The 25,809-nt window shown below is 34.7% G+C and overlaps 1 protein-coding gene across 3 annotated transcripts in view; it reads left to right on the top strand.

Moving 5' to 3' along the window:
• Positions 1-25,809, top strand: part of Aff4 (ALF transcription elongation factor 4) — an 88,505-nt gene that overhangs the window by 19,527 nt on the left and 43,169 nt on the right. The window contains exons 2-6 of one of the 3 annotated variants that reach the window (XM_046467666.2): positions 8,523-8,605; positions 8,997-9,123; positions 11,744-12,526; positions 14,265-14,309; positions 17,744-17,830. In XM_046467666.2, the coding sequence (XP_046323622.1) occupies positions 9,001-9,123; positions 11,744-12,526; positions 14,265-14,309; positions 17,744-17,830 (1,038 nt within the window). In that variant the 5' untranslated portion in view covers positions 8,523-8,605; positions 8,997-9,000. The remainder of the gene's footprint in view (positions 1-8,522; positions 8,606-8,996; positions 9,124-11,743; positions 12,527-14,264; positions 14,310-17,743; positions 17,831-25,809) is intronic. The other 2 variants (XM_046467665.2, XM_058586521.1) reach the window with 2 other exon arrangements.

Here is a 25,809-nt window from a genome sequence, read left to right as displayed (position 1 = left end):
GACTAAACAGGTGTAAATCTAGATGAAGGGAAAGAAAATATTCAGAAACAAATAAGAGGCTTGGAGAAAGTATTGACACTTTATGACAACTGCAGGGAGGTTTGTTATCTTAATATGCAGAGATTGAAGAAAGTTTAGGAATGGCCTGAGGGTAGAGTTTGGGAGTAAGCCTGGAGGACAAGGAGGCCCCTGAGGGGACTTGAAAATCAGTAGAGTTAGGATACACAGTTTAATATACTATTTAATCTAAATCTCATGTTGTGTTTCTCATTGAGATACAAATTGGAAAAGCATAGTTATCACTTTCATTTTTCATGGACAAACAACTTGAATAGATGATTCACAAAAGAAGAAATACAAACAGCTAGGTCACATGTGGAAAGGCTAATGCCCTCAAACCTCTTATCAGAGAAATTCAGTGGAATGCAGTTGACTCTTGTAAAGTTAAGAAACTTCTGTGTGTCATTTGTCATTTTATCTTATCTCCTGGCAGGTGCCCAGCAATTCTAGTTAAGCTCATATATTTGTTGAATAAATGAAATAAGCAGATGACACTAGTTTTTTTATACTTCCCTCCTTTGGTACAATTTTAAGGCTCATTATACTTCCATTGAAAATGATACGGTTAAAGGGCAATTTTATACCCTGTTAGTGGGATGGTTAATTCACTGATAAAATGGTATAACATATACTCTTGACTCAGCAATTCCACATATAGGAATTTATCCCAAGGTAAAATAGAGTGCGCTCTTATGGGCGTTTATTATGGTATTTGTATTACTAGATTCTGGATATAACCCAATTATCTATGAGGTGTGGTATCTGGTTAAATATATACTAACGGTCATTAAAAGTATGAGAGGAGCATTATGTGTATCAGTGAGGAATTTTTGTTGTTTATTAAATGAAATAAGACTTAATATGTGAAATAATCTCTACAACATTTAAAACATGTGAACCAGGTGCACTGGCGCATACCTGTAGACCCAGGTATTGAGGAAGCCAAGGCAGAAGAAGGATCACTTGAGCTCAGGAATTCTGGATTGGCCTGGGCAATAGTATATTGAAAACTTTTATCAAAACAGAAACAAAAATAGAAACTATACAAAAACGTGTATGATTATATTTCTCTTCACATTGTTAATAGTTTATTTGGAGGGAGCGAAATTTTGATCCTTTTTTCTGCTTTATATTTAACCATAGAAGAGTTTTTTTGTTTGTTTGTGTTTGTTTTTTGAGATAGGATCTAGCTACATTGCGCAGGTTGGCCAGAAACTCCTGGGCTGGCTCTAGTGATCCTGCTGCGTCTTCCTCCTAGGTAGTTGGGACTTGGGACTGGCACACACTACTATACTTTTCTCAGTAGTTTTTGAACATACAGCAAGAATTAATTGTATAATGGGAAAAACTGGACCATTGAGATATATATTTCTGTTGAAAAATGTATAGTTGGAGAGAGGGTTCTCTTTATTTACATTTGTAAGACTACATCAGGAGACAGTCTACATTCTGTGTAGGAAAACTGGATATTCAGGTTTCAATTTTCTTGTGTTTCCCTCCTCAGAATTTTGAGTTATTTTTTATAATTTATGTAATTTTATAATTTATATAATTTTGAGTTATATCTTTTTTTTTGTGTGGGGGTGGTACTGGGATTGAACTCAGGGCTTTGTACATGTGAGGCAAGCACTCTACCAACTGAGCTATATCCCCAGCCCTATCTGGTTCTTATCTATATTCTCTATTTTATAGATAAAATAGAGGATATAGATAAATATAGATTTATATATTTTTATAGATAAAATAGAGGATATAGATAAATATAGATTTATATATTTTTATAGATAAAATAGAGGATATAGATAAATATAGATTTATTTACTCTAAATAAATAGTTAGGGGCCGGGGATGTGGGCTCAGTAGTAGAGTGCTTGCCTAACGTGAAGCACTGGATTCCATCCCTGGCACCACATAAAAATAAGCAAATAAAGGTATTGTGTCCATCTACAACTATATATATATATATATATATATATATATATATATATATATATATGAATTAGGGTGATTTGTAATTTTGGTAATATTTAAAAAAATAATGAGCTTTTATCTATTGTTTTTCTGTTTCTGTAACTTTCATTAGAACCTGTGTGTGTTTTTATGTAAGTTTTGTTTGTAGTGATTCTAATTCTAGTGTTAGCCAAGAGAAAAAAAGTGAAGTTTTATTTATTTAAAAAAATTTTTTTAGCTGTTTATAGACCTTTATTTTATTTATTTATATGCGGTGCTTGGAATCGAACCTAGTGCCTCACACATGCCAAGCAGGTGCACTACTGCTGAGCCCCAGCCCCAGCCTGTGAAGTTTTACTTTTTTTTTTTTTTTTAATTTTGAGGCAAAGTCTTGCTAAATTACTGAGGCTGGCCTCAAATTTGTGATCCTCCCACCTCAGCTTCCTAAGTAGCTGGAATTACAGGCATGTGCCATCATACCTGGTTTGAACAGTTTTAATTATAGCATTAGCCAAAAGAAAAATGAACAGTTGAGTAAATATAAGGGATTGGTTAAATTAAGTTAAATAAATATAGTTCTTTTGTTCCTTTTATCTTAGCTCTTAGAATCAAATGCACTGCTGCATGTGGAATGTGTGTGTGTGTGTGCGTGTGCATGTGCACAATGGCTTTTGGCCATTTTTTAAAAAAATTTTTCTCAGAGATGGATAATTCACATTATGGTACAGTATGTGTGTGTGTGTGTGTGTGTCTGTGTGTGTGTAAGACTGCATCTACTTTTTCTCAAATGAAAGTATGGAAATTCCTCCAAGATAATTGACAAAGATCTGCCTAATTTCTTTTAAAAGTTGATAGTTTATCATATGGATGGACCATAGTTTATTTGACTCTTCCTGTTTGATTGGGCTTTCAGTTATTTTCATCTATTCTTCCAGTAAAACCATGCTATAGTAAATAATCTATGTTTTTAATTCTGTGGGATATACTGTCAGTGAGGCTGCTCAACTGAATAATTCATCTGTTTTTTTTTTCTGGTTGGGTTTGAAATCTGCTTTCATTATTTTTTTATCTTTGGCACATTAAAAAAGTACTTAACTCTTGGTTATTGTTTTTATTAAGTGAAATAATTTTCATATTCAGTTAGTTTTGTTAACTATCAAAATTCCATGTGTCTTTGAATTTATTTCTGATCTCTATTTTGTTTTACTGATCAGTGTGTTAATTTCTGGGCACTATTATGCTATTTTGATAACAGTGATATAATAAATTTTTTAAAAAAGTATTTTTTAGTTCTAGATGGACACTATACCTTTATTTTATTTATTTATTTTTATGTGGTGCCGAGGATCGAACCCAGTGCCGCACACATGCTAGGCAAGTGCTCTTCCACTAAGCTACAACCCCAGCCCTTTATAATAAATTTACTGTTTAGTGTAGCAAAGTATTTTTGTTTCTGTTCTCTCCCCAGTACTTTCTGTTTACTGGTCTTTCAGGATTTTAGTAGATGCTATGACATATTTACTAAGTAAATAAGTAATAAATATTGAATCTTGCTTTAGAAAAAGTTGGGGGTGCTCATTTAGCCCAAGGAAATTGATTTTTGGTAATGGTGTTGTCTCCTAGCCAGGCATGGTATTGCAGTGAAACTTTCTCAAGTGTAGTAAATAATGATTCAGAGGAGGAATTGAGGAAAATTGGATGATCATTGTGAATTTGGAAGGGCAGGGTAAGGGTGGTTCAGCTTAAGCATGAGAGAAATTCTTTAGGCCATAGGGGAAGGGATAGTGTAATAGTAAATCCCGAGAATGAAAAATTCTATAAAGACCTCTGGTGTTCTAATTCATAGACTTTTATCACCTTTTTCCTCCCACCTTTTATTTCAAAAACTTTCAAACTTGATAAGGAAAGTATAATGAATATCCATCTACTCTTTACCCAGGAGGACCAGGTTTAATTGCTTTATTGTAATTGCTGCAGCTCTGTTCCTCCTTCTCCTTTTCCTCTTTCACCTCACCCCACCACACTTAAATATACTAGATATATATTTGGACAGTCTGAACCATTTGAGAGTTGCGAACATGATGTGTTTGCTCAGTATGTATATGCTAAGAGTCAAGGACAAGCTCTTGCATAACTAAATGTGATTAACATAGTTAAGAAACATTGATAAGATATCTGAAATACTGTCCATATTCATATTTCCCCCAAGTTTCCCAGTAATGTCCTTGAGAAGCATCCTCATGCAGAATCAAGAATTTTGGAAATGAAAGGTCATATATTATATGTAGGTTTTAATTATTTTTTAATGGAGAATTAATCTTCATCCCCCTTTCTTTTTTAATATCATGATATTGGTATTTTTTAAGAATTCAGGCTAGTTTTGCAGAAGGTTCCTCAAATTAGGTTTATTTGTAGATTACCTATGTGTTGATGTGTCTTCAGTGCATCACTTTAGGAGATATAATGTAAGTTTCTCCCATATTAATATTTCATCTCTTGGTTAATTTAGTGTTTACTGTATTTTTCTATTTTAAAGATTTTTTTTCTCTTTATAATTAATTGTCTATGAGGTGATACTAAATGTCCTATTTCCCCAAATTTTTCATTCAGTGGGTTTTTGATGCCATCATTGATGATTCTTGCTTCAGTTATTGCTACAGTGACTGCAAACAGTGACTTTCTAATCCTTTTATTTCGTCTACATTTGTTATTTCATAAAAAAGGGTATTTCTTTCTTGTTTTAATTTTTATTTTACTATGGTTGGGTAGTCAGGGATTCTTTTATTTTCATTTCTTTTCATTGTTCATTTTGATGTGGAATTTTTTTTTTTTGTACTTGAGGATTGAACCCAAGGGTACCGAACCACTGAGCCACATTCCCAGCCCTTTTTTTATATTTTATTTAGAGACAGGGTCTCACAGAGTTGCTAAGTGTCTCGCTAAGTTGCTGAGGCTGGCTTTGAACCCACAATCCTCCTTACTTAGTCACCCAATCCTCCTTACTTAGCCATTCGAGCTGCTGGGATTCCAGGTGAATGCACCGCACCAGGCTTGATGTAGAAATGTTTTTTAAGACCAGCAAGAGCCCCTTCAGGCTGATTCCTGTGCCCTTTTGCTATGCCTCTAACCTGTTTTTGAGCATTACCTTCCCTGCTGCAGCCTGGTACCTGCTATTTCTCCAAGAAGTTCTCTTTCTTTTTAGTGGGGACTAATGTTAGAAATCAAAATGCAGATGTGGGAGTTTCTCCTTTCTGTTGGATATCACTGTATTTATACTTTTCCAGTGGATAGAGCAATAAGTGTGTGTGTGTGCATGTGTGTGTATATACACACATATGTATATGTCTACATACACATGTATATGTATGTGTGTATGTATGTATATATGTGGTGTGTGTGTATGTATGTATACACATGGATAGAGCCAGCGAGATACATACATACATACACATACATGTGTGTGTGTATACATTATTATTTTATTTATTTTTTGAAAAATTTCTTGTAGTTATAGATGGGCAGAATGTCTTTATTTTATTTATTTTTATTTGGTGCTAAGGATTGAACCCACTGCCTCACAACATGGTAGGTAAGTGTTCTGCTACTGAGCTACAGCCCCAGCCCTATATATGTTATTTTAAACCTACAAGTTCATAATGCTACTATCCCAGTGTTCTTTTTCCTCCTTATTCTATTTATTTCTCTCTTTTCTAATAGTAAGATCTGTGGTTCCTCTATACTCAATTTACTGTTCATTTGCTCAATTGTAGCAGTTTCATTGTTACACCATTATCATTACCAGCACCAAACCTACTAAAAAAAGTTGAAGATTTCTTTGAATTTTTTTTTCTCTTCATAGAGTATTGTTTATAATTAATGAATCCTTTTAACATAAATACTTTGTGTAGGTACTCAAAACAATTTAAGTTAAGTAATAAAAATATTTAATCTTGGAATGAGGATGTAGCTTAGTGAGAGAACACTTGCCTAGCATGTGAGACCTTTAATTCTGTCTCTACAACCACCACCAAAAAGCAAAAACAAAAACAAAAAGCTAGTTCCACAGATTTTGTTATGATGTAACAGTGTGCTGATTTTAATTGAACCTATTTCTGTACAATAATTGCAAGTGTCCTGTGGGGATATCAAAAGCAGAGCTATACTTTTCTAGTAATCTTTTTTAAATTTTTTTTTTGAGAGAGAGAGAGAGAGAGAGAGAGAATTTTTTTTTAATATTTATTTTTTAGTTTTCGGCAGACACAACATCTTTATTTGTAAGTGGCTAAGGATCGAGCCCAGCGCCACCCGCATGCCAGGCGAGCGCACTACCGCTTGAGCCATATCCCCAGCCCCTTTTCTAGTAATCTTGAGTTGAGATTACTAGAATTATTCATGTGGAAGCAAACTTTATTTTTTAAAATTTATTTTAGGCAGAGATATTGATATTCAGAGACACAGGAGGAAAATATGGAATTCATAAATTATATACAAAAAATAAGTCAGAAAAGAAATGGAAAGTAAAATCTATAACCAGGGTATTTATTTATTCTTATAAGCAATCAGTTTCCTGGCAGTCTTATTAAAAGATGGAATATTTGGGCTGGGGCTGGGGCTCAGTGGTAGTGCACTTGCCTGGCATGTGTGAGCCACTGGGTTCGATTCTCAGCACCGCATATAAATAAATAAAATAAACGTCTATCAACAACTTAAAAAAGAAAAAAGATGGAGTATTCAGTTCCATGACTTCATTGCTTCAGAAAAGAAAACATTTTCTTTGGTGTTAAATTGCAGAAGGAGTTTTATTCAGGGAATCACATCTATTTTTACAACAAAAATGCAGTATCCCTCTTGAACTCTCTCATTTTTTTTTTAAGATGGGATTTGACTGAATTGCCCAGGCTGTCCCTGAACTCTTAGGCTTAAGCCAACCCTCCTGCCTTAGCCTCCAAAATAACTAGTGCTATGGGTGCTTACTATTGCACCCAGCTTATACAAATATTTCTTGAAGGATTATTTTAGCGCTGTTCAATTATGTAACATTAAATCATATTTAATGTTTAAGAAGTTTTCTGATTTTTTTTTTTTTTTTGTGATGGTGATAATTCAACTCAGGGCCTGGTATATGCTAAGTGCTTGTCCTACCACTGAAATATACCTACATTTGATTTGTCAATATTTGAATTTAGGAAATTTAAGGAAAGTGATAGTTAAGGCGCCCTTTAGACTCTAAATAACTTTGTAGCATTTTTTTAAAAAAATTTAGTTATAGATGGACACTGTTTTTTTAACATATGTATGTGTATACATACATGTATATATATTTGTAGATGGACACAATACCTTTGCTTGTCTATCTATCTTATCTATTTATTTTTTATGTGGTGCTGAGGATCGAACCCAGGGCCTCACACATTCGAGGCAAGTGCCCTACCACTGAGCCAGAACTTCAGCCCTGGACACCTTTATTTTATTTGTTTATTTTTTTTATGTGGTGTCGGGGATCAAACCTGGTGCCTCACGCATGCTTGGGCAAGCACTCTACCACTGAGCCACAATCCCGGCCCAATAACTTTGTATCTTGAGTGCACCATAGTGTAAGAGGCCTAATTGAAATTTGATTGTTAATGATATAAACTGAATTAAAAAATAAAAAGTAGATGTTTATAACTGTATTAGTTGGTCCAGATATACTGAAGGATAATATGTTCTTTGGTTTTATTCTCTGAATACTTAAATGTTGATTTGTTATTAAAGATTCAGTACTACTTACTGGTTCTGTAAGGTGCTAAAGATTAGGAAAATCAAAGAAATCATATAATAGTTCTATATCTTGTAATACCTTATATTCTTATTAGAATATTATTCAAATAAGAAACAACTTGAATACAAATTGAAATACTTAGAACATTCTTTCTCTTTGACATAGAATTGCTTCACTTGTATGAGTCTAAATTGTACAAATCAGGAAGTTTTATTTTTGGATGTTTGTCTTCATGCTCTAATGACTAATAAAAATCCTCAAGGGTATATTGGTTCTGCTGGCCATTCTGATTTTATAATTTTAGTTTCCCTCAGTCTTGATTGTCTTTAATTTTCTGATTTGCTTTAAAATTGTAGGCTAGACATGCAACAGGTTGTCGTCATCTTCTTCCTCTTCTTCCTCACCCTCATGTCCCTTCTCCTCTTCCCTCCTCTCCCTCCTCCCTTTCTTCCCCTCATCTCAGGGTTTGACAGTCTTTTTCATCATTGTCTATTTAACCAAAATCCCTACTGCTTATAAATAAGCCATTTTCCTTGGTTTCTTCTATTGCAAATACAGTATACTGCCAGGATTGTAGAAATGACGCTCGCATTTTTCCCACCATCTTAAAGAACTTTTCCAATACAATTTTCCATTATAGTTACTAACAAAGGTAATATTAGATTCTGTCAATGAAAGCCCTCAGTTTTGTCGTTTATTGAGGTGTTACTTGAAATACTAATATATTTAGAGCAGAAATGTCGTTTTTTAGGGAATCTAGAACAACAGCAACAAACTGCCATAAGGATGGACCCCAAGGAAGCTGTGTTTGGGACAGAAAGAAATCAAGATAAGGTAGATGCAAAGTAGAGAAAAGAACTGAACCCTGGGGGAGGCGGTGGTAGATGGGTTCGACTTTTAGGACCACAAACACATCCACACACACACACACACACACACACATATCCACAATTGATAAAATTAAGTGTTTTGTTTTGTTTTCTTTTTTGATAGAGGGGATGGGTTCTAATATACTGGACTAGTGTTTTTTTCTCTGGATAGCGTGGAAGACACTTGGTATTTCTTGATAAAAACCATTGCCAAAACCCATCTTCAGTATTCATCCCTGTTATTACTTGAAAGTCAATAGGGAATCTCTGATTCTAGTTTGACTTACCAAATCAGTTCAGAAAATTTAATTTTTGCTTTTGTTTTTGTGATGTAAAAATTGTGTTTTTCTTCATAGCAACATGAACCGTGAAGACCGGAATGTGCTGCGTATGAAAGAACGGGAAAGGCGGAATCAGGAAATTCAGCAGGGTGAAGACGCCTTCCCACCTAGCTCTCCTCTCTTTGCTGAACCATACAAAGTCGTAAGTTATCCTTCTGAATGTTTTTTTCCCCCTTTATATAACATTTTTGCCTTTAAAATGTTTTAAATCGAGTGTTTGGTATTCATAATAGTAATTCTTTTTTAATACATTTTACATTTTTTCCCTTTCTTCTAAATAGAACACACTTTTTAAAATAAGTTTTTTACGTATAATTTATTGCATAAATTACACAAAATAATTATCATAGCTTGAAGAATTCACTATCCTGTACTCTTAAAAATGTGGTATGAGGGCTGGGGTTGTGGCTCAGTGGTAGAGCACTTGCCTTGCACATGTGGGGTACTGGGTTCAATCTTAAGCACCACATAAAATGAAAAAGTAAAATTAAGGTATTTGGTTTATCTATAACTGAAAAATATTTTTTTAAAAAATGTGGTGTGAATTGGCTCAAATGTTTATCTCTATACTTGTGGCTAGACAGCTGACCATGGGCAAGCATTTTACCCTTTGAGCCTTGAGTTAAAATTTTTTCAATCAACTCTATTGTCTATTAGTTCCTTCGTCAAAGATGATTTTCATAGATGCTTTTTTTCTCTCCCTATTTCTTATTATTTACTTACTTAGTTTACTAAATTTCATTGATTGTGTGTTTGAATAAATTCTGTCCTCAGTATCAGTTTGGTTCTTTTTCTGTTATTGTAAAATTCTCTGATTTTTTTTCTTTGATTATACCTAATGCTTAATTAACTATCTGACTTATATAAAAGCATGTTGTCAGAGGTGTTCAATAAATTGAGTCAATTTTTATTACTGTCATACTGTACTTGATTTGAGATTACAAAGAATACTGAATATTAGCACTTTTGATGACTCTAGTATGACTTTAGTGATGATGGATGTCTCTTTAACATTTGATTTGACTTTGGATTTCCTTTCAACGTTTTTTTTGGAAGGGGCTGATACTAGGACTTTAACCCATGGGTGCTTTACCACTGAGCTACACCCCCTGCTCTTTTTATTTTTTATTTTGAGACAGGGTTTTACTAAGTTACCAAGGGTCTCAAGAGTTGCTGAGTCTGGCCTTGAACTTGCGTTTCTCCTATCTCACCCCCCCAAGTCACTGGGATTATAAACTGCTACTGTGCCTGACTGAACTTGATTTTAAAGGCTTATGTTATGTGTAATTGCAGTATTATTATGAGATTGAGTGTTGGACTTTTTTCCTGATGAAATATTAAAAGTAGTAACATATCTTTGGTTTACCCCTGTAATATTTGGTGTTTATTCAAACCATTTATATACTTTGTTAAGCTTTTTATCCAGAGCTTTTAAGGATTTTTCCAATTTAAAGTCATACTGATGTTATTTATTTATATGTGTGTAATACAAACCTAGTTTAGGGATTTGGGGTCGGGGATTAAATTAGAAATTAAAGGTCTATTGAAAAAAATTAAGAGTTTTCTTCAAAATTTTTGAATCATACTACCATTTATTTTGTAATTATACTATGAAGAATTGGATTTGTTTTCTGATCCCAATGTCTGTAAGTAGTTGTTTATCTACCTCTCGTTTATTAATAGGGTCAGATTTTTCAAGCAATCTAAAGTCATTACTGATATTTGCCAGTCTCCAAATAAATAGAAGTGGTTCAGTCTTGATTTCTTTTTAATATAACCAGTTAACTTTCTTCAATATATATGGATGTGAAAAAAGTACTAAAGCTTATAGATATCTTGGACCTTCTTACTACGAAGAATAATTCTTTGAAATTTTAAAGTATTGACTTTATAAGTTGGATTATTTATTGGTCAGTTAATAGCCAGAATTTAAAGCTTCATCATCGGAATTTCTATGCTTAAATGACCTTTTTTTTTAAAAGTTTTTTAGGTGGACACAATATCTTTATTTTTTTAAAAATTTTTATGTGGTCCTAAGGATTGAACCTAGTGCCTCATGCATGGTAGGCTAGCACTTACCACTGAGCCACAACCCCAGCCCCTTAAATGACTTTTATTAACTGATAAGTCACAGTAACATAAGGAGTTAATCTTTAAAAAAATTTTTGTAGTTGTAGGAGGACAGCATGCTTTTATTTTATTTGTAATTTTTATGTGGTGGTGCTAAGGATTGAACCTAGTGCCTCATACATACGAAGCAAGTGCTCAGCCACTGAGCTACAGACCCAGCCTGAATTAAAATTTTTTTTAAAAATACTTGTTTCTGGAAATTTTGGTTTCTGCTCCTAACTATAACATTGAATTATAAGAAATACGATGTTTTCTCAGACTACTAAAATATGAATGTTAGCTTTTATAAATTTTTTTACCACCCCTCTTTTTTTTTTTTTTTTGTGGTGTTGGGGATTGAACCCAGGCCCTTGTGTATGCTGGGCAAGTTTTCTACCACTGAGCAATATCCCCAGTCCAGTATTCTGTGTATTACTGAATGTCCAATAGGATATTTGTATTTAACATGGTCATTTTCAGACATTTTTGATGCATTGTTTTTCACTATCAAATTTATGCACTTGTTAACTAAGGTGTGAGGTAAAGTCTCCCTTTGAAAGTCCCTTTCTACTTGAAGGTTAGAAAGTCAGTTTAAAAGCATATTTTATTCCTGATTATGCTAATAATGTATTTAATTTTACACTTTTTTGCAGACTAGCAAAGAAGATAAGTTATCAAGTCGTATTCAGAGTATGCTTGGAAACTACGATGAAATGAAGGATTTCATAGGAGACAGATCAATACCGAAGCTTGTTGCAATTCCCAAGCCTACTGTACCACCGACAGCAGATGAAAAATCAAACCCAAATTTCTTTGAACAGAGACATGGAGGCTCTCATCAGAGTAGCAAGTGGACTCCAGTAGGACCTGCACCCAGCACTTCTCAGTCTCAAAAACGGTCCTCAGGCTTACAGAGTGGACATAGTAGCCAGAGGACCAGTGCAGGCAGTAGCAGTGCCACTAATAGTACCGGCCAGAGGCATGACCGTGACTCATATAGCAGTAGCCGGAAAAAAAGCCAGCATGGATCAGAACACTCCAAATCACGATCTTCTAGCCCTGGAAAACCCCAGGCTGTTTCTTCATTAAGCTCTAGTCATTCCAGGTCTCATGGAAATGATCATCATAGCAAGGAACATCAGCGTTCCAAATCACCTAGGGATCCCGATGCCAATTGGGATTCTCCTTCCCGAGTACCTTTTTCAAGTGGGCAGCACTCAAATCAGTCTTTCCCACCTTCGTTGATGTCAAAGTCCAGTTCAATGTTACAGAAACCCACTGCCTATGTGCGGCCCATGGATGGACAGGAGTCCATGGAACCAAAGCTATCCTCTGAGCACTACAGCAGCCAATCCCATGGCAACAGCATGACTGAGCTGAAGCCCAGCAGCAAAGCACATCTTACCAAGCTGAAAATACCTTCCCAACCACTGGATGTAAGTCACATATTTGGAGCTTTGAATTTTGTTACTATGTGAAATAATTGACTATGAAATAATGAGTGAACTTGAGTTGTCTTTTTACCTGAGTAGCAAGGAATATATTTAAAGATGGGGATGGAAGTAGGATTAAGGACAGGCTTATTTGTTGACTCCCAAATGGGAGTCATAAAGCTATGAGCTTCCCCTCTTGGGAACTATAGAAAGTGTCATTTCAAATATTAAGATGTCAAGTCAGTTATAGAATGAAAACATTATCCATCAGTACCTTAGATTTCTTGCTTTTGAGTTTATGGAATATACCCTGTTTTCTTTTGTATTTAAAAAAAAAAAATCTCTATTTTTTAGTGATAACTCAGGCTGTGGTTCATGGTGGTAAATGGTTGGGCTTCTAGGTCCCTGGCAGTGGGAATATGTAGTTTGGATGCTATCATTCTGCATACCAAAACATGATGTTTAGAATACTACTCCTCCTCCTCCTACTACTACTACTAATAATAATACCAAAAAAGTGAGTATTTATTATGAAATAGCTGGAATTTTATTTTTATTTTTATTTTTTTTTTGTACTAGGGATTGAACTCTAGGGGCACTCAACTTCTGAGCCACATCCTCAGCCCTATTTTGTATTTTTATATTTAGAGTTAGTGTCTCACTGAGTGCTTAGTGCCTTGCTTTTGCTGAGGCTGGCTTTGAATCTTCCTGCCTCAGTCTCCCAAGTCGCTGGTTTTATAGGCATGTGCCACCATGCTTGGCTGAAATTTTATCTTTAAAATGTAGTTTCTGTAATAAAAAAATTAAAAAAAAATAATGTCAGTAGTCAAAAATCTTAGCTCATAGCTCAAAATAGTGGTGGGAAGAGTCAGGGATACATAAAACACAGTTTTGAGAACATTTAGTCTTTCCTGTGGCCTTGAGAAAATCAATGTTAGTTTCATTTGTCACCTAATTATTTCTCTTCAGAGAACTGTAAAGTGGTAATTTATTCTTTCTTCAAACAGCATCATCCTTAGAGTTAGACTTAAGTTCAACTCTTTAATTCCTCTTTGTGCCTGAGAATAAGGCACAAATAATTTAAGATCAACTATGTAAAATAAAATGTCTGTTGTGTTCCAGACCAATAGTCTTTCAGTAATGTTTGTTTTTAATTCTTTTGTGTCTGTAAAGTGATATTCAGTATTATGATTATTTTGTATATTATTGAACTTTCAAATTCTGGATAAGCTGCTCACCTAAAAAAATTCATTTTAAAATTTTCATTTTAAGAATTATTTAAATTATTTAAAGTATAATAAATACAAAATTTAAAAAATCTTTGAAAAACTATAAAGTTCCCCAGACTATATAGCTAGAATTTTCTAGTGCTTAAAAAATTTGAATTAGGACATTAGTCTAAAGATTCTAGGTATTTTGATTTAAAGTAGTAGGATCATAAACATTTTTTTTTTAACGAGAGAGAGAGAGAGAGAGAGAGAGAGAGAGAGAGAGAGAGAGAATTTTTTAATATTTTAATTATCGGCGGACACAACATCTTTGTATGTGGTGCTGAGGATCCAACCTGGGCCGCATGCATGCCAGGCGAGCGCGCTACTGCTTGAGCCACATCCCCAGCCCTCATAAATATTTCTTTAAATTTTATATAATATCTAATGATTTAAAATCTGCAGTAAATACTAAAAGTCTAGTAATATATTACTTCAAATCTAATGTATGTTTTTTTTTTTTCCTTCTGAAGGCATCAGCTTCTGGTGATGTGAGCTGTGTGGATGAAATTCTTAAAGTAAGTTTTTTTTTTTTTTAAATCATTTAATTCTTTTGTGTGATTATGATGTTCTTCCCCCTTCTAGTTCCTTTTACCTAGGTTTCACAAAGGATCGGAAGGAACAGATTGCTTATATGTGTAACTTGATTATGTCCATCATAAATAATTGACTCTATTCTGCTTATACTTAGGTTCTCAATCACATGGTTTGTTTTCTGTTTGCCTTCAAAGAGTTGGCTTTGTTTTTCAGTAAAACAAACTATATTCTCAGTCTGCCTTGAAAAGAGGAAGAAGAAACCAAATATAGCTACATTTTCTCAGGGTTATTATCAGTTAATAATTTGAAATGTTAAAAAAACTCAATATTTATCAATTAGGCCATTCACATGTTGAAAATAGCTTGCTTTGTAATTCATCTGAACATACTTGTCAAATCCTTTGATAAAAAGCATCCTGAGTACTGTACATTGTAAATGTTTGCTGAATAAATTTAAAATCTGCACATGACCAAATAAATACATTTTTTGGTAGGAAAAAGAAATTCTGGTGAATTAAGTAAGTGACAATGACTGCTTTTTGCTCATAGGAGAAAACTGTCAGTCACATGTTACTAGTATTTTTTGTTTTTTATGAGCTGCATTTTGCATTTTACTGTGGATACTTTGGCGACTGCCTGTGTTGGCTGTTCCTACCATCTTCTCTCCCATTTCTTCTGTTAGTTATTGTAATCTCCCAAGTCATTTTTTTCTTTCATCCAAAGACTTAAATTAAGTTCTTATTTTCTTTACCCTCTTTTTTCCTTGACTTCTGTTATACTTAATTATTTAAATTTCCCATTCATCTTCCTTTTCTTTCTTTATCTGCCTTTTAGGAAGCCTTGTGTCTTTTCTTATCTTCTAAGTATGGATGCATTCTTCTAGACTCTTCTCTTCCTGCACTTTTACCTATCTTTTCTACCATTCTTGGCTTCGTTAGACAGCTATTCAGTCTTTCTTTCCTGCTTTGGTCATCTTTGGGTTTGATTTATGTCCCTTAATTACTTCTTGACAGGGCTACATTTTAATTTCTCTTTGCTGCTTCAGTCTCAAAATGTCTAAAGTTGTATTTAGGGACTTCCCTAGATTCTCTCATGCTTCTACATGTAGAATCCTGGTTATCTCTAGTTTCTTCCTTTCTTTAAATTTAATCCCAAAACTAGGTGTAGACTTTGAAATTTCCTTGAACATACCCACTCCTTTCCTTCTGTTTCTGCCACCTTGAGCTTCAGTAATTGGTAACAGTCTCACACTCTCATCTATTTATCTGTCTTCTGCATTGCTTCCAGATTCTTTACTTCATTTTCTGGTCTTTATAATTTATTTTTTTTTCCTTAGAATTTTCATTGGTTCTGAAAGACTCAGAAATAATTATGTTCAAACTTAACATTCCAGGCCTTCCCTGGGGCTAGTCCTAACCTCTCCTAGTACTAATGAAGTATTTTTGACTAACTGGTTTCCCTAAATCAAACTTTCTTGCTTTTTTACTTCCTTAAAGTAAGCTTTTTTTGGAATGTGCTTCTCCTTCTTCCTCGTTAGTATATAGATCCTCTTTTTCCTTAGAATCCCTATGAAATCCTTCTTCCTACTAGATCAGACCACAGTGATAACTCTTTCCTTTGAATCTTAACATTTTTTTTTCCGGTGTCTCAACAATGCATGGAATTTTAATACCTGGAGATTTTTTTGTATTTAATTATTTCCTTGATGTTACTGATCAATATTTATTCTACATTTTACATATATGGAGCTTGCCTCATGGCCCTGTGTGTAATAGGTGCTTAGTCACTTGATGATAGTTAAATAGGTTTCAATAGGGAGTGTTTTAGTAATTGAGATACTAAATGCCAATGCTAAAAACCTGAGGGACATGAATTTCTGTTTCCCCTTCCCTGTCTTCGGTGTGCAAGGAACTTCAGGTCCACGTTTCCTTCAGATTTTTTATTTCCACTTGATTTGTATGAATCTCATTATGAATTTAAGGAAAAATTTTATTCTAGAAGTATGTGTATTTATTGGAAAAAAATTTGAGGTTTTAATTCAAAGCATGCTAATTTACTACCTATTATGTGTCAAGCACTGGAGATACAGTAGTGATAATGATAGTTGTACCTTTTGAGCTGACATTCTAGAGCTGGATGTAGGAAATAATAAGCATCGTAAAAGCATAAAAAACAATTATGTGCAGGTGACTGTTTTAAGAGGTTCAAGTAGACACTGTATCATATACCCTTGTCTCTTCCCCCTTCTTGTCATTCTTCTGTGCAAGGGCAGCCAGAGTTAACTGTCCTTCCATACATTTTTTAAAATGTATAAACATTTACATAGGATTATGATTTGTGTTTGTCACTAACAGTATACTGTGGACATCATTTCATATCAGTGGTTAAATCTCTCATTTTAGTGTCTGCTTGGTACTTCATTGTATGGATGTTGGCTAATCTATCTAGTCACTTTGGATACCTAGATTTAACAATCTCTCTTATAAGTGTGGGGCCTAGAAATTTTTATCTTTACACAACTATGGTTACAGCTTAGTTGTTGGATAAATTCTTAAGTATTATTTTACTACCTTTAATTTACCTGATGACTTACTTTGAACTAAATGCCAAAAATAAAACACTCCTTTCTTATCTAAGTTTGATATTTCTCTCCCACTTGCTTCTCTAACATACTAATTGTGATCTAATCTAAACCCCACTTGGACATATTTGGCATGATTAGAGAGAAAGCAGTGAATGAAATCAGACTTAGGGTCTTTTGCGTGTCTGTTTTCCTCCTCATGTGCTTTTGAAATCTCCCTTCTGATTTTCTCACCTGACCAAATTTTCCTATCAGCACATGGGCTCTGTAGTCAGGTTCCTAAGGAGTAATTCTGTGTCCATTACTTATTAAGTGTGTAACCTTGAATAAGCAACCTTTGTGCTTCAGTGTCATCCTAAAGAGAGATAGGATAATAATGGTATCTACCTCATAATGGCTTTGTGAGTATTAAATGAGTAACAGATATGTAAAACACTTAGCACAGTGTCTGGTCCCTTAAAGGTACACAATAAATATTAGCTGTTTTTCTTATCATTATCCTCTTCCTCCCATTCCCACAACAAACTCTTATTTAGTAGTGTTTTATTATGTGCCTTGTATTTGATTACAGGCTGCTTTCTGTATCTATTGAGATTTCATCATCATAACTGTAAACTCCTTGAAGCCAGGGAGAATTTATTACTTACCTTCATATTATTAGCCTCATAGTGACTTGCACACAGTTGTGCTTCATTAGTACTTATTGACTAAATATGTATAATTTTGGAGGAGCATTCATGAAACCAGTATGTGTAAGTACAAATCTGGTTTTTTAGCTGTATAGGTTTTTATCCTTGATCTGGTTGAAAACAAACTGTAATAATTACGTTTCAGGAGATGACGCATTCATGGCCTCCCCCTCTAACGGCTATTCATACACCATGCAAAACAGAACCTTCCAAATTTCCTTTTCCAACTAAGGTAAGTAAATAAAGTATATATTTGATAATGTAAGAAAAGCCTAAGTGGCTCAATTAAAGTTATATGAGTTCACAATTGTCATTCTCACTCTAGTGGGAGATAGTAAATAAGTGACTAAATAGGTAAGTTCAGATAGTGACAATTTGCCATAGAGAAATTTAAACAGGGTAATGGAATTGAGATCATTTGAATTGAAAGGTACTTAAGAAAACTTAGTAGACAATATGAGGGAAAAAACTTAAAAGGCATCAATATCTATTGCAAACTATTGTGGTATTATAGGCCACAGGTGTAAGGGCTTCTCAAACTGTTGACCGAGGAGCCCTTTTCCATAGAACATAGCAAGTATACTTACATATATGGAAAAAGGTCCTCGGGCTGGGGCTGTGGCTCAGCAGTAGTACACTTGCTTGGCATGCATGAGCCACTTGGTTCAATTCTCAGCACCGCATATAAATAAATAAAATAAAGGTCTGTCAGCAACTAAAAAGAAAACTAAAAAAACTTTTTTTAAAAAAGGTCCTCAAACAACAATTCCAAGTCCATCTAAAACTAGATTAATTTTTAACATTAATTTATGCTTACACAAATAATATAAAAATACATTCTGTATGTGAAAAATTTGACCAGGACCTATAATAATAGTCTTTCCCCCATTCTTGCCCCTTCATCTCACCAGTGCAAGTCTTTTTAATAAGCATTTACCTACATATATTTATTTGTATGTAATCATTACATATAGCTATTTTATCATTTATTTCTACATTGTTTTTATATCATTAGTCAGTCAGCAATAGTCTTGAAGACCTTTCCATGTTATTACATGTAGAGGTGTTTTTTTTCTTTTAACTCATCGAGAGAGAGAGAGAGAGAGAGAGAGAGAGAGAGAGAGAGAGAGAGAGGTGTGTGTGTGTGTGTGTGTGTGTGTATCCTAGTTTGATATTTAAGTTTTTACCAAGTTTTCATTGCTGTAAACATTTATTTAGTGGGTATCTCTGTTCATGCCTTCTTATTTGCATATACATTTATTTAGGGCAAAAAATAAGCAGTAGATTGTTAAGTATTAGAGTACATATTCACTATGTATTCTTTTAAGTCTCCATAGTTATAGTACATTGTAGGATTTCTGTTAGTCAATACTCCTGCTTGCATTATCTCATAAAGGTATACCATTATTTGATACTACTGAACACCAATCTTGAGAGCTTGTTTGGAGGTTCTATCAGGGGAGCACAGCTACTCATATGCCCTTGACTAAAGAACCATCTTCTTTTATCCGAGAAGGTTGGTCCTCTTTTACCAAGTGCCCAACATTCAGAGGGATGTACATGGAGCGGTCAGCCGAATCAATCCTGGTAGTCAGTGGGGTGACAGATGTCACAGGTAGATCATTCTCACATTCAAACACCAATCTTTTGAGTGAAAAATTTCATCCACTAGCTAGATTAGTAGTGAAGTTCATCATCTTTGCATTTTTGCATTCATTTATTTTCTTTGTAAATTTCCTTATTCCTATTGCCATTTTTTTATCTTCTAAATATTTCAGAAATTATTATGTTCTTTTTTTAAAAATTTTTTATTGTTGGTTGCTCAAAACATTACAAATTTCTTAATATATCATATTTCACACTTTGATTCAAGTGGGTTATGAACTCCCATTTTTACCCCATATACAGATTGCAGAATTATATCAGTTACACATCCATTGATTTACATATTGCCATACTCTAGTGTCTGTTGTGTTCTGCTGCCTTTCCTATCCTCTACTATCCCCCCTCCCCTCCCCTCTTCTCTCTCTACCCCCTCTACTGTCATTCATTTCTCCTCCTTGTATTATTTTTCCCTTTCCCCTCACTTCCTCTTGTATGTACTTTTGTATAACCCTGAAGGTCTCCTTCCATTTCCATGCAGTTTCCCTTCTCTCTCCCTTTCCCTCCCACCTCTCATCCCTGTTTAATGTTAGTCTTCTTCTCCTGCTCTTCGTCCCTACTCTGTTCTTAGTTACTCTCCTTATATCAAAGAAGACATTTGGCATTTGTTAGAAACGATGTCAGAGATAAAGTTTTTTGTCTACAAAAGTGCCTTACCACTTGTTTACTTTGTAAATCTGCTTTATTTACATATACAAAACGCACTATTTTTTTACTGTATAGTATGAGTTTTGATATATGATGCCGGTATAACCATCACCCTAACCCAGAATCAAGAGCATTTCCGTCATTCCCAAGTTCCTTCATGTTCCTTTGTAGTCTGCCTCACCACTAGGACCCTTTATAATTACTGATCTGTATAATCACTGATAAATGAGTTGATTTTTTTCTAGGCTTCATAGAATAGGAGTCTATGTAGATTCTACTGGGTTTTTTTTTTTTTTTTAAATATTTATTTATTTATTTTAATTCTCGGCGGACACAACATCTTTGTTTGTATGTGGTGCTGAGGATCGAACCCGGGCCGCACGCATGCCAGGCGAGCGCGCTACCGCTTGAGCCACACCCCCAGCCCCCTGGTTTTTGTTTTGTTTTGCATGTTTTCCTTTTTTATTCAGCATATTCTTTTGAAATTATTACTTTTTTTGTTGTCGTTTTTGGGTTTGTGTGCATGTGTTCGTGCGCAGGAAACAGAACCCAGAATCTATGCTTTCAAAGCACAAATTCTACCATTGAGCTATACCACAGCTCTCTTCCCTATTTAATGTATCAGTAGTTTTTCCTTTTTATTTCCAATTAGTATTCTATTGTAAGAAATACCAATTTTTTTTTTTAATCCTTTGTTGATGAATGTGTGGGTTAAGGCTATTAAGAATAAAGCATCACTCAGCGTGGTGGCACATTCCTGTAATCCCAGCTACTTGGGAGGCTGAGGTAGGAAGATTGTAAGTCTGAGGCCAGCCTGGGCAACTTAATGAGACCCTGTCTCTAAATAAGAAATAGGGCGGGGGTGTTGTGGCTCAGTGGTAGAGTGCTTGCCTAGTATGTGTGGGGCATTGGGCTTAATTCTCAGCACCACATATAAATCAATATCCACCAAGGGAAAAAATATATGTATATAAAAATAAATAAATAAAAAATCAGAAATAAAAAGAGCCAGGAATGTAGCTTAGTGATAGAGCAGCCTTGGTTTCAATCTCTAGTGTGTGTGTCTCTCTATTTTTTTTTCTCTCTCACACACAGCATCTGTAAACATTGATTTACATAGTCTTATGTTTTCATTCTCTTGGGTAAATACTGGATCATATAATAGAAAATAGAACTGCTAAGTCATACAGTAAGTGCATGTTAAATTTATAACCGAAAACTATTTTCCAATTGGGCTGGGGATATAGCTCAGTTGGTAGAGTGCTTGCCTCACATGTACAAGGCCCTGGGTTCAATCCCCAGCACCCCCCCCCCAAAAAAAAAAAAAAACTATTTTCTAGAGTGATTGTACCACACTCCTTTCTTATCACATCCCTACCTCCCAGCAGTATAAAGTTCCTTTTGTTTTTCACCCATGCTTGCATTTAGATTTAGTATTGTCAGTCTACTTAGTTTCTCAGGCATTTATAGGTATGTCATTTTAATTTTTTAAAAAAATTTTATTTATTTTTAAAATATTTATTTTTTTAGTTGTAATTGGCCATAATACCTTAATTTATTTATTTTTACGTGGTGCTGAGGATCGAACCCAGGGCCTCGCATGTGCTAAGCGAGTGCTGTACCACTGAGCCACAATCCTAGCCCATGTCATTTTAATTTTAATTAGAATTTCCATGATGACTATTGATATTGAACCTCTTTTCATTTACTTAGTGGCCATTCATAATACAGGTTGAATATCCCTTATCTGAAATGCTCAGGGTCAGAAGTGTTTCAGATTTCAGGTTTTGTTTGCTTTTTATTTATTAATTTTTGCATGTAAGTAATAAGCTATCTCAGCTATCCCAAGCCTAACACCATATCCATTTATATTTCATATGTAGCCTATACACATAGCCCAAATCTTTTTTTATAGTCTTTTTTTTTTAAATGAATTTTTTTTAAAAATATTTATTTATTTTTTAGTTTTCGGCAGACACAATCTTTGTATGTGTTGCTGAGGATCGAACCCGGGCCGCACGCATGCCAGGCTAGCACGCTACTGCTTGAGCCACATCCCCAGCCCCCTATAGTCTTTTTTTAGTTGTTGATGGACCTTTGTTTATTTACTTATTTTATTTATATATTGTGCTGAGAATCAAACCCAGCGCCTCACACATACTAGACAAGTGCTCTATCACTGAGCCATGACTCCAGCCCCCTTTTATTTACTGTTTTTATTGTGCCTGTGTTTTGACTGACTTGTCACCAGTGTGGAATTTTCCACCTTCAGTGTCATGTCAGTATTCAGATTTTAGATTTCAGAGCATTTTGGATTTTGGATTTTCAGTTAAGGAATACATAACCTGTATCATCTTTTTGAAGTGTCAGTTGAAAGTTTTGTTTTGGGGCTGGGGATATAGTTCAGTGGTAGAGTGTTTACTTATCATGCACAGACCATGGTTTGATCCCAGCACCAAACACACAGTTTTGTTTTTAATTTAGTCTTTTGGTGTTGGGGCTTTTGTTGGAAATTTTCTTATGTCTTTTTTTTTTCTTTTCTTTTCTTTTTTTTTTTTTGATACCAAGGATCGAACCTGGGGTGCTTAACCACTGAGCCACATCTCCAGCCCTTTTTCGTATTTTAGTTAGAGACAGAGTCTCACTGAGTTGCTTAGGGCCTTGCTAAGTTGCTGAGGCTGGCTTTGAACTCGAGATTGTCCTGCCTCAGCCTCCCAAGCTCCTGGGATTACAGGGATGCACCACAATGCCCAGCATTTTATTTGGTTTTGATATTAGGCTAGTACTAGCCTTTTTTTTTTTTAATTTTAATATTTATTTTTTAGTTTTTGGCCGACACAACATCTTTGTATGTGGTGCTGAGGATTGAACCTGGGCGAGTTCGCTACTGCTTGAGCCACATCCCCAGCCCTAGTACTAGCCTTTTAAAAGGAGCAAGGAAGCTGAGCGTGGTGGTGCAGGTTTAGTAAGACCCCATCTTAAAATGAAAAAGGGCTGGGGCAGGCCGGGGTTGTGGCTCAGTAGTAGAGCACTTGTCTAGCATGTGTAAGGCACTGGGTTAGATCCCCAGCACCACATGAAAAAAACTAAATAAACAAAGTAAAGGTATTTTGTGCAGCTGCAATATGGGCTGGGGCTGTGTCTCGGTGGTTAAGCACCCCTGGGTTCAATCCCTAGTACCTAAAAATAAAGTGAAGTATTAGTATTAATTCTTTATTAGTACCTGTTAAAATTCAGCAGCAATGCTATTGCAACCTCTAGTATTCCTTTTTATTTGTGTGAGTTGTAAGGGATCAGATCCAGGGCCCCTCAAATATTAAAGCACATGCTCTACCACTGAGCTACCTTCCCAGCCTCAATGTTTGTAGTGTTTATATTATAGTACTTCCTTTTTTCCCCTGGTATTGGTGGTTTATGTTTTTGAGGGGATTTTTAAAAAATATCTATTTTTTTGTAGTTGGACACAATATCTTTATTTTTATGTGGTGCTGAGGATCGAACCCAGGGCCTTGCACATGCTAGGCGAGTGCTCTACCACTGAGCCACAACCCCAGCCCTTGAGGGTATTTTTTTTTTTTTCCTCCTCAATCAATCTAGCTGGAGGCTTAATCAGTTATTGATGGTTTCTGTAAGCCACCTTTTGGGGTATTTTCTTGTTTTCTATTTCTTTGCTGGTGTGTGTGTGTGTGTTTCTGTAATTTCAGTTGCTTTTCTTCTTACTTAAGTGTAGAAGCTTATATCATTGATTATAAGCTTTTTTGGGGGACAGTATTGAGGATAAAATCCAGGGGTGCTGTACGACTGAGTTATATCCTTAGCCCTTTTTATTTTTTATATTGAGACGGAGTCTCGCTAAGTTACCAACGCTGACCTTGAACTTGAGATTCCTTGTTTCAGCCTCCCAAGTTGCTGAGATTACAGGCGTGTGCCATTGTACCCTTGTACCCTAAATCCTACAATTTTGATATTGTCTATTTTTTTAAATATTCTGTGCAGAGGATTTTCTCATTTTGTATGTGATGTCTTTAAATCCATAAGATAATTGGAAGTATGTGGATTCTTTTCAAACATTTGAAGATTTTTCAGATAACATTTTATAATTTGTTAATTTATTTGTGTTCTTGTCAAAGAATATGCTGTATAGTTTTCATCCTTTCAAGCTTTTTGGAATTCGTTTTTGGCCCCTGTGATTTTTTTTTTTTTTCATTACTATTTCATGTGTAGTAGACACGATATGTTCTATGTCTCAGATCAACTTGATTGAGAATAGTTAAGTCATCTGTTTACTAATTTTCTTTCTACTTATTCCATCAGTTACCAAGCAGAGTGTTGACATCTTATCTGTCTTTATAGATTTGTCTCATTTTCCCTTTGAGAAAAAAGCATGTCAGTTTTTACTTCATGCATTTTGAAACTTTGTTGTTATGTACATTTAAGATTGCTATGTCTTGATCAGGCACAGTGGCAAAAACCTGTAATCCCAGCGCTTGGGAGGCTGAGGCAGGAGGATTTCAGTTTTGATGCCAGCCTCAGCAACTTAATGAGATCCTATCTCAAATATTAAAAAGGACTGGGGTGTAGTTCAGTGGTTGATCATCCCTGGGTTCAGTTCCTTGTCCCCATCCCTTCCCCCATTTGCTGTATTTCTAGTTAATTGATCTTTTTTTCTCATTATGAGATCTCTCTCTTTATTTTTGCTATTACTGCTTATTATGAAGTCTAGCTTTGTCTAATTATATAGACACTACAACTTTCTTTCAATTTGTTAATCTTGATTTACCTTTTTCTGTTCTACTTTTAATCTGTCTGTTCCTTTATATTTAAAGTTGGTTTCTTTTTAAATCTAGTTTGCTAATATGGAATGTTTAGACATTTCATTTTACCACTTTGCTGTTTCTTTTCTTTGTCCCATCAGTTCTTTGTTCTCTTTCTCAACATTCTTTTGTAATCAAATAGTTTTATTCTATTTCCTGTATTATTTCATACCTACACTGCTTTTTTTTTAATTATTAAAATTTGAATTTAACAGAAAACTTTGAACATAGTTGATTATTCTGCCAATCACCTACTTTTTGTGAAAGTTTTATCAAGGCACATATACCGTGTAATTCACCCACTTAAAATATACAATTCACTAGTTTTAAATATATTCACGGAGTTGTACAACCATTACCACAATCTTTTGAAAACAATTTCATCAACCTCAAAAGAACCCCCTCTTACCCCTTTAATAGTCACCTTTCCATATCTTCCAAACCCTACTTTCCCTACCTGTTGGCAACTACCAATCAATCTATGTTCTATCTGAATAGGTTTGCCTGCTCTGTGCATTTCATTTTAAATGGAATCATATACTGTGTGGTCTTTTTGACTGTTTTTTTTTACTTAGCATGTTTTCAGAATTCATTCATTATAGCATATGTCAGTACTTAATCCCTTTCAAGGACTAAATATACTCATTGTATGGCTGTATCACATTTTGTTTGTCCATCAGTTCATGGGCTCCCCCAGTCACTCATTGGCTATTATGAATTATATTGCTACACTTTTATAGAAGTGTTTATGTGGACATATTTTCAGTTCATTTGGCTATAATTCTAAGAGTGAAATTGTTGAGTCATGTGGTAACTCAGTGTTTGTCATTTAAAAAATTGCCATATGATTTATTTCCATAGTGGCTGTTATACTCCCACCAGCAGTATATAAGTGTTCCATTTTTTCCACATTCTGGCTGACTTTTGTTGTGATTGTAGCCATTTCAGTGGGCATAAAGATAGTAGTATGTCATTGTGCCTTTGATTTGCATTTCCCTGATAACTAATAGCGTTGAGCATCTTTTAATGTTTCTATTGGCTTTCTATATCTTTTTTGGAGAAATGTATTTAGATATTTTGCTCATTT

Source organism: Marmota monax, unplaced genomic scaffold, assembly GCF_021218885.2.
Source record: "Marmota monax isolate L192 unplaced genomic scaffold, Marmota_monax_Labrador192_F-V1.1 WCK01_AAM20220418_F8-fsc00199, whole genome shotgun sequence".
NCBI classification, from domain to species: domain Eukaryota; kingdom Metazoa; phylum Chordata; class Mammalia; order Rodentia; family Sciuridae; genus Marmota; species Marmota monax.
The sequence above is the reverse complement of the archived record's forward strand: the minus strand, read 5'-3'. Positions and strand labels throughout refer to the sequence as shown.